Here is a 9,674-nt window from a genome sequence, read left to right on the forward strand (position 1 = left end):
GAGGGCTAAGGTCAGAGCCAGAAGTGAGGTCAGAGGGACGGAGGTCCAAGCTGGGGACCTTCTCCCCTGGGCCCTGGCCAACTCGCTCAAGACAAGACACCTGTCCACCAAGAGGCATCAGGGCACACTAGGTGTGGAGGGGTCCTCAGACGCCATCTAATGTGACTGCCTCCCACCCCCCAAGTTAGGGAAGAGGAAACTGAGAAGCACAAGGGGAGGAGTGATTTTCCCATGGTCACAGAGCAGTTCCCAGCCTCCTCACCCGCCGCCCACCGCCCTGGTCAGGGCCAAGAGTCCCAACCGAGAACGGTCTGCCCTGCCCCAGTGCTGCCTGGAGGCCTCTCCACTGGTGCGGGCCGCCCGCCAGGCTGGAGGATGCAAAACTGGGCCCCAGGCAGGCAGGGAAGCCCATCGCTGCCCAGCAGTGGGGCCCCACCTGGATTTGGGATTTGCTCTGTTTGGCCACTTCCGGCCTCCCCATCATCCTCTCCTACACATCCCCTCAGCCCCCAGCCATCCTCACCTGGTCTGCCTCCCCCTGCCTCCCGCACTCCCCTGTCCCTTCTGAGTATGTGTTGGGGGGCAGAGGGTGGGGTGGGGTGGGGTGGGGTGGGGCAGGCCCCTCTTCGGTCAGGGAAGTTGGGATGGGGGCGGGCCCTCAGCTTCCTGTTGTTCATCGCCCTGGGGCTCTGGGGGGGATTTCCCTGGCCACCCCCACCCCCCAGGGAAGGGGAAGGAGCCTGGGTGAGTCACAGGCCTGGGGCGGGAGCCCGAGGGTGAGAAGGGGTGGGAGGAGCCTTGTCACTAAGGTGCCGGGGCTAGGTGCTCCCTCAGGCTCTGGGTCAGTGGCAAGCCGGTGGGACCCTCTCCCAAAAGCAACTGCCACCCATCACAGACACCCAAGGTCTTGCACTCCCCATCACAGGACACCCCACCCCCTCCCCTGCCCTGGCTGGTCTGACCGGTGCTTACCTTGGTGCTGGGGCCAGTTGGGGACATGGAGAACGGGGAGGTCTTACTCTGGGGGTTCTGTGAAGAGAAGATGGGGCAGGGATGGGACTCGTGAGACGAAGCCGCTGCTGACACCTCGCAGCTGCCCCCACGGAGCCCTGCTCTGCCCCCTTCTCTCCGCCCCCACCCTTCCTGCACATCCACTCCCTCCTGACCTGGTGGTTAGTGTCTGGTCCATTTCTTTCCGTGTCTGCAACGGGAGGGAAAAGGCAAGTGGTCACCAGCTGCCCCCGCGGCTCCCCCCACACCTGCCCCCTGCCACCCCCTGCCTCCCCACACACCTGTGTGCTCTGATGGGGAGTCCAGACCTTGCTTCTCGGCCTCCAGGGGCTTAGACATTCTTATTTCTGGGGACACAGGAGGGATGGAAGTGCAGTGAGGGGAAGCCAGGAGTGCTCTCGGCCCTGACTCCAGCAGCACCCCAGCTACCCCTCTCCCCCTGCCTCCTTGTAAATGTCTCTTTCTGGAAGACATGCCCTTGGTTCTGGGCCTCTGCCCTTCCCTGGGAAGACCAGAGAGGGGCTTTCGGGCCTTGGAGTCCTGCCTGATCCTTTTCACCCTCCAGAAGGTGCCCGGGGAGGTTTGGCCCCGGGAGGCCCTGGGGCAGGGCAGGAGGCAGCCAGTGGGTGGTGGTCGTGAGAAGGCCTTGGCTGCCCGGCTGCCTGGGAGAAGGCTGGTGCGGCTCCACAGCAGAGTCGCGGGCCCGGGGCCTCCTGCTGAGGCGTGCCGCCCAGGCGCCCGTCCTGCCTCACCAGGTTTCAGCTGAGGCATGTTTTCCACTCAGAGCGTGGCCGGCAGGGGGTGTGACGGGACGGCAGCACCCCCACCGGAGCGAGTCTTCAGATCTCGAGGTGTGATTCAGCCGCCCGCCGGCCTCCCCGGCCCACCACTTTCCCGTCCATGCCTCACTCCCACCCGCCGCCCTTCTTGTGTTCGGTGCAGCCTCAACCCCTTCTGACTCTGCCTTGCCTGGGACTTCAGTCCTGAATCCTAACGGCACCCCCACATCCCAGCAAGACGCCTGGCCCCTGAAATGCCATCCCTTTCTATGGTTCTGCAGACCCCGGAAATAGAAGGCGGGGGCCAGGGGCAGGTGGCGAGCAGCTGGCTGGCACCAGGGGGCACAACGCAGCGAAGAGTGCTCTGTCTTCTTGGCGCTCTGACGCTGACAACCGGAAGCCGAGTGCTTCCCAGAGCCAAGCACAGCGCTAAGTATGACTCCAAAGTCGAGTTAGCGGTTGGTGCTCATATTACCCCCATTTCACAGGGAAGGAAACTGAGGCTCTGAGGAGGTGTCACTCCCCTGAGGACACCACAAGACCACAGCGTGGCCCTGATGGGCGCCCCCCACCCCACATCTCCATGAGTCCAGGGTCCCCGAGTTCAAGCAGGACTGCTCCGGGCTAATGAGCCCCAGTCACGACCTCCACCCACCTCATCGCCAACAGTCGCCCTGACATCAACTCAAGCCCAGTCCCTCCTGGTCCAAGACCCCCACAGAAATCTGGGCTTCTGCCTGACCCATTCTCCATCTCCCTACTCACTGTGGATCCCAAATCCCACCCAGGTCGTCCAAGATCGTCTCCTGGGCTTGATTCCCAACGTGGCCTCACATTGACCTCAGCCGTGACCCTGACTCAGCCCCAAACGTGTCTCCCACAAGTCACTGCAAATTCCCATCCGCACGGTGATCCCACCCTACGAAGGAGCTGTCCCAGGCCATTGTGTTCTGCACCCAGCATTTCAAGAAGGCCAGCTAAAGAGAGAGCTGGACATCCTCGGCAACTGAAAAAAAAAAAAAAAAAAAAGCCCGGGAATTTTGGAACCGAGGATTGCTTGCTATGAAACACTGCTCGGAGGAATGAAGACGCCCGATGAAAACGCCAGGTCGTACGACGCTGGTGGGGAGTGCATAGATGGACACAATCTCAGGTCAGGGAAGCCGAGAGGTGCCCCGTTCTGTGATGCCACGCACCCACTCCCGGGCATCCTGCCCTCCAGTGCCCACAGGGGCACGAGTTCCCAGCAGCCCTTTTGTAAAGGCTCTGAAATGCCTCCCAGCGAAGGCTCCGGAAATAACTCAAAGGCCCATCAGCCGGCAATGCATGAACAACATGCGGTATGCCCACACAGCGACACATTGCCCCGCAAGGAAAAGAACAGACTCCCGCGTCACAGACCAGTGAGTCTCACAGCCTGGACGCCGAGGGAGAGACGTCAGACACAACATCGGACGGGGGGGCTCCAATTACTCAAAGCTCAGAAAGAGGCGAGATGACATCAGATGACCAAGGCCAGAGGAGCTGAGGCCTTTGGGGGGGGTGCTCACAGGGAATGGGCATGAGAGAAGCTGCAGGCCTGGGAATGTTCTGCATCTTGACGCGTTTGGTGGTCACAGGAGTTGGTACGCATGTAAAAATTCATCAGGCTGCACACTTAAAATCGGGCACTTCACTACACATCTGTTGTTTTCACAAAAAAGAAAAGCATACCCAACATGGGGTCCCCGGAAGGTGTGGGCTGATGAGGAGGGTGAGGTAGGGAGCGGGTGCCCAGGATGGTACAGGAGCTCAGGCCCTGTTTCTGGGCCCCGAGGATGGGGCCCCAGGTGGCCAGCGAGCTTGAGAGACACAGGAGGGCACCAAGGGAGCTGCGATGAGGCCCTGCTCCTGACCCCGGGGACTCAAAGGCAGGAGTCCTGCCCAACCTTGGCCCTGCCTGCCCCAGCCCTGTCCCTGCTCACCCACCCCCCACTCCAGCCAGTGTCCAGAGTACCCCAGGAAAATCCTTCCTACACCCAGCACTCCCTGAGCCTAAACCCTTCCCTGGCTCCCCATAACCCCAAGAGAAGCCCAGGGTCCCTGGCCTGCCCTCGGGGTGTGGCCCCTGCCACCCTTCACTGCACCTCTAACCACTCTTGCGTCATGGTCTTCAACCACACCGGGCAGCTCCTTCAGCTTGCAGGTTCTGCTTCGTGGGGAGTCCAGGCTTTGCAGGTTCTCTACTTCCCGCCTAGCTAGGGCATTCCTCCCCTGCCACAGACCAGGGCAGTCTCGGACCTCACCCTGGAGAGTTCGTGCTTGTCCCTGGCCTCTGTGACGGGCCATGTTGTGTCCCCAGGATTCGCGTGGAAGCCTTAACCCCCAGCACCTCAGCATGCCACTGTATTTGGAGACAGGGCCTCTAAATAACTTCTTCAAGAGGTGATTAGGCTAAAACAAGATCCACAGGCTGGGCCTTGATCCAAGATGACTGGTGTCCTTAAAGAGGAGGAGACGATTGGGACACAGACACACACAAGTGAAGACACAGGGAAAGACGACCACCCCAACCCTAGGAGAGGGGCCTCAGAAGAAACCAGCTTTGCTGACCTTGACCTTGGACTTCTAGCTCCCAGAATTCTGAGAAAATTAACTGCTGTTGGTTAAGCCACCCCGCTGTGCTACTTATTATAGCAGCCGTAGCAGACTGATGCAGCCAGCCTCCCACAGTTGTGCCCTCCCGCTGTCCCAGCCCCGAGCTCACTGGGCTGTCTGTGTCCTGGTCCTTTGCCACCAGACCAGGAGGCAAAGTTGGGTCTGACTCAGCACTGGGTCCCTGGCATCACACCGCTCCGAAGAATAGGTTACCAACGACTGTCCCTCCCTGCAGCTCTGTCTCATACTTGTCCCTGCTGCTGTCCTGCTATCTCTCTGCCATTTAACAAATGTTTCCTGAGACCTTGTCAGGAGCCAGTTCCTGTGCCTGGAACACTGCTCTCCACCAGGCGACCTTCTGCTCATCCTTCAGGGCCCAGCACAGACTCCATCCTCCGTGAAGCCAGCCCTGCCCCGATGCCTCCAGGTGTCTCTCCCGGGCTCCCTCCGCCCTGACCTGTATCTTCCCTTGTCACTGTGCTAGACGCCATCTGGGCCCCAGTATGTCTCCCCTTTTGGACTAGGACCCCCCTCAAGGGTAGGTCTGACTCACCCCGAGGTGTCTGACACTGCCCAGCACAGGAGGCGTGGGCCCAAGGAAAAAGGGTGGCCTTGAGCCCTGGAGTCCCTTCTCCTCACCTTTGTTTCTGCCCATCTCCCAGCTGGGGTCAATTTTTCCTTCTCCTGCATCAAACTCCGGCTCCTTTTTAAGTCCCTGGCTCACATGTCACCTCCTCTGTGAGGTCCTCCCCAACTCCCCAGGTGGTCCGTGTCTCCTCTGGGACGCCCTGCCTGTCCCCCTAACAAACCCTGACCACCCGGGCAGCGACCCCAGCCCCAGACTGTGGGCCCAGGCTGGAGTCACCGCTGCACAGGCTGGGACCGCGTCTTTGGAATGGACAAATGCACCAAAGAATCTCTGAGGGACCAAGACCCAGTCCCGTCCCTAACAAGCCCATCTCCCTGCTCTCTCACCTGACTCCCCAACCCTCAGCCAAATCCCCCCCGCCACCCGCTGCTTCAACCAACACCTTCAAGGTCATAGCCCTCTGCAAGGATAGTGGCTGAGGGGCGAAGCGTTTGAGGGAACGTTTCCGCCGCTCTGTTTCCACTGTTCTCCCCAATCCTGCACACTCGCACAGCCGCAGGCCAGGCCGATGGCAAAATGGTCGGAGCGGCCCTTCACCCAGGCCCCTCTGACCCTTCTCCTTCTCCATCAGAGCTCTCATCTGACCGTCCCCACCAGGGAAGAATAGGGAACTCCATTTCCTCCATGGACCCAAAGCCAAATGACGACTTGGTGGAGACGGGAGACCCCTGAGTCGCCCGCGGGCAGGCCGTGTGCACACGGGCTCAGGCACAGCTGCCCCACACCGCTTTCCCTCCACTACAGAGACGAGAATGCTATTCCCGCCCAGATGTGACTTCACGATTTCCCTGGGACGGGATTTGACCTGGTGTCAGATGTTTACAAGCTCACCCACCCCCCAGCCCCCATCCCAGGACTCCAATGTGTTCCTGCCCTCTGGAAATTTCCGAAGACCCCTGAAAGCCTCATTCAGACAGAAAGGCTCATCGGCCATTTCTGGCCGGCCCGCCCTTCTCCCATCCCAGGCAGCGTGTAACTTTTTAGCGGAACAGGCAGGGAAAAGTGATGCAGAACCTGGGGGCCCCTGGGTTCCCACCATCCTGGAGTCAGACGCACCCAGGGCTGTCCACACCCTGGCCTCACACCCGCTTGCCCGATTACCCCAGGCCAGGCTCTCTGGCTGCCCTCCCCTCCTCACCCCTCCCTCGCCCCTCCCTCCCGGACTTTCACTTCTCCTCTGCATTTCCCCCAGCCGGTTTTAGCAGACTTGGGTCAGCTTCTCGTTAGCACTTACCGAAAATGGGGCTAAATATAGAGGGCCCAAGGGCTGCCCCTCACCCCTCCTGGCCCCGCTTGGCCTGTCCCCTGGGTCCCCTGCTCCACAGCCTGCTTCAATCAGAGCTAGGGCTGGGAGCCCCTTTGGGCTGGGTCTGCGCTGCTGCCGGGAACCTCTGTGGGCCCAGCTGGCCTAGCCCTGGCCTCCTGAGGAACCGCACCTCACACCCCCACAACCCCACAGCTGTCCCTGGGCAGCCTCAAGGGAGTGAACACTTCTGAGTTGTCAGGAGGGAGGGATGGGGATACAGGGCAGACACAACAAGAGATGTAGCCCCACAGCTGTGCTGACAACAGGCAAGAACTGCCAGAGCGCACACACACCAGAGCTGCAGCCAGGCAGGGTCCCGACACAGACAGAGACCCGCCAACACACCCAGGGGAGGGGGGTGTGCAGATGAAGACAGGGGCCCAGACACACAGTGACACGGGCAGATGTGCAAAAAAACACACCCCGATGGGAGTGTGCACACCTGCACACACCCACACACCCAGTCCCACTGAGAGATGCACGCACACACACGTCCAGAGTCACTCACAGACGGAAATGCAGACAGATGCAGATGTGTACCTACACACTCAGGTAACTCAGAGGCACACACAGATGTACACGCACTCACACCGCAGAATCACTCTCAAACAGACCTGCTGACATTCACACACTCAGACACACAGACAGATACGCACACACACACCCAGAGTCACTCACAGAGGATATACTCACTGACAGACGCGCATCCACAGACACTCCCAGGTCACTCACCTCGACACACACACTCACATGCCCTGAGCCCCCTCATCCTGGGAGGTGGCCAGGGCGGAGCCCTGACCCCAGTTCACAGACCTGCAGCGCAGGACCAGGCAGAACGGGTGATGGCCCAAGGCAACACAATGTATTCAGTCCTGTCCAGGCAGGCAGAGCCTGGCCAGGCCTCCCAGGCAGGACAATTCAGTGAGAAATGCCAAGTAAAGGGTCTCACCCAGTGCCTGGCATGTATGAGACCCCATTCCGCCCCAGGCAGGGGTGAGCCAGCAGTGGAGCAAACAGCATGTGCGTGCAGACGCTGGGTCCACAATGTGCACACACACATACACACATGGTCGCACACGCGATCCTTCAACAAACAATCACATGCCATCCTGAAAGGCGTCTTCTTTCCGTCTCAAGCCCCTCCTCACCCTTTTGCCTTGCTCACACCCACTTCACATATTAACCCGGACATCCCCTCCTCCAGGAAGCCCTCCCTGACAGCCCACAGGCTGAACTGGTCAAGTCTTCTGGGCTCCCGCAGTCCCCAGTCCTCGGCATCCCAGTCCTGACCCCCTGCCTGTGCCTTCCCCACTCTCCGGGGACTCCAAAAATACTGAACTAAAGCTGTCTTTCAGCTGTATTTCCAACACCCAACACAGAACTCCTGAACAAACACACCTTGGTAGCATACACCGATCACACAGGACGGCACACACCAGAACAAGGACTCATCCCCACAGAAAGCCACAAATTTTTACACAGACCCACAGCCATGCCCGCGCGGCCACACATAAAACAATCATGAAGTACTGACGCTAGCCATGTTCCAGGCCGTGTTACGCGTTGACGTATATTACCTCATCTAACTCTCCCTTCAGCACCACCGAGATGCTGATAGCCATCACTGTGCAGAGAGAGACGCATTACACCAGAGGCAACAACGAACCCAAACCGCCTTGCACGGTGCCCGGCCCCCAGGGTTCACTCAGTCCGCTAACATCTCCTGCATTTTCAGGAGGTGAATGAAGTGAGGAAGTGGCTGTGAGATCACTACCCCCACAGCAGCCCCCACTCCCCCTCACACACGGCCGCAGGACAGTCACACTCAGACTCGCAGTCAGACTCACGGAGGCCTCTCTCACGCAGGGCACACGCTCAAAGTCCCGCAAGGCGCTCAGCCTGCCAACCCATTTGCAGCCCTACACACCTGTCCTCCATGTAAGAGCCTCCTACCCATCCCAGGTTGTATCCCTCCCCCGGAGCCTTCAGAACAGGGCAGCGGAAAGGCGGAGAAGAGGCTGGGAGCCTCTAGGTGTCTGATGTGAGAGGAGAGGAGAAAAGGGAGCTGGGAGTGGGGACCCAGGATGGGAAGGGGAAGCTGCTGAGGTACAGAGTGAAAGGACAGAGGAGACAGCTAAGGAGGAAGGGCAGGCCGGGCCAGTGATGCGCCCAGCAGGACCAACCCCGAGGAGCGGCCCCTACCCCTGGGCCGCGGCGTCGGCCCCTTACCTGGAGCCCCCATGCCGGAGTGAACCGTGCTGCCCGCCCCGCAGGGCTGGGGGAACAACTGTGTCATCTCCCCGCCCTCTCTGGGGGCCAAGCCCTCTCTGCCGGAAGTCACCCTGAGAGGAAACCACAGGTCCGCCCCCTTCGGAAGGGAAAATACCCTGGCTGGAAGGCCCACCCCAGCAGGCAGCGACCCCAAATCGTGCGGGTTGGGGAAGTGGGAGTAGTGAGGCAGAGCGCCAGCAGGCTGGAAGAGCTGACTCCCACGGAGGTGCCTCCCGGAGGTGCCCACAACAGTTGCCCCAGCCCCCTGCTGCCTCCAGGGCAAATGTGGAACAGGACCCGTGGGCCGGGAGAGAATGTGGACCCAGAACGACGACACCAAAACAGTAGCTAGAAGTGTTCGGGGGGAGTGGGAGGACTTCCCAGTGCCAGACCCTGCACCTCGCCCTTGACCAGCGTCATCTCTTAAGGTAATCCTTATTTGCTCCATTTTACAAAGGAAAAGACTGAGGACCAGGGAGGGGAGGTGGCCTTCACGAGAGCCCAGAGCCAGAGAGCTAGGCAGGAGGCGGCATCTGCGGTGGGTTTCTACACGGCTCTAGGGGGAAGGGGGTGCACTGCCGTGCACCTGTCCGCAGGTGAGGCGTCCCGGGCCACCACTGAGCGGAAGCGGTGCCTGTGGGCAGTCGCAGTGCAGGCGGCAGGTCGGGGCCTGGCCCTGGAGCAGCGAGAAGTCTGCCAAGGGGCAGATACAGGCGCCTGCGGTGGCTCCGATGTAGGGCAGCACGGGGTCCCCTGGCCGCCCGCGGGCCCTTCGCGCCGCTGGGCTCCCGGCCCAGCGCTTCCCTCCGCGCCCGCCAGAGGGCGGCAGCGCCCAGCCAATGGGCGGGAGGGCGGGGCCGGCTTCGGGGCTGGGAGCTCCTTCCTTCGCTCCCCTCCCCGCCTACCCCTCTTCCGCCCCCCGCGCGCACACCTGCGAGGGTCACACAAAGGCGCCGGACTCCCGGAGCACCGCGGCGCAGACAAAGGCGCGGCTGGACCGCTGCCCTCTTCCTGCTCCCGG

At 61.0% G+C, this 9,674-nt stretch overlaps 1 protein-coding gene across 9 annotated transcripts in view; it reads right to left on the bottom strand.

Annotated features, from left to right (window-relative positions):
- Window positions 1-8,680, bottom strand: part of POU2F2 (POU class 2 homeobox 2) — a 34,040-nt gene extending 25,360 nt beyond the window's left edge. For 8 of the 9 annotated variants that reach the window (XM_037065490.1, XM_037065488.1, XM_037065487.1 and 5 more), the window contains exons 1-4: window positions 8,612-8,680; window positions 1,293-1,358; window positions 1,167-1,201; window positions 973-1,029 (exon numbers count right to left, since the gene is read on the bottom strand). In XM_037065490.1, coding sequence (XP_036921385.1) covers window positions 973-1,029; window positions 1,167-1,201; window positions 1,293-1,358; window positions 8,612-8,678 — 225 coding nt within the window. In that variant the 5' untranslated portion in view covers window positions 8,679-8,680. Of the gene's footprint in view, window positions 1-972; window positions 1,030-1,166; window positions 1,202-1,292; window positions 1,359-7,959; window positions 8,017-8,611 lie in introns of those variants that run through there. The other variant, XM_037065489.1, reaches the window with a different exon arrangement.
- Window positions 8,681-9,674: the final 994 nt, after the last annotated feature.

Source organism: Sturnira hondurensis, unplaced genomic scaffold (genome assembly GCF_014824575.4).
Source record: "Sturnira hondurensis isolate 20B ecotype Veracruz unplaced genomic scaffold, ASM1482457v3 Scaffold0015767, whole genome shotgun sequence".
NCBI lineage: Eukaryota > Metazoa > Chordata > Mammalia > Chiroptera > Phyllostomidae > Sturnira > Sturnira hondurensis.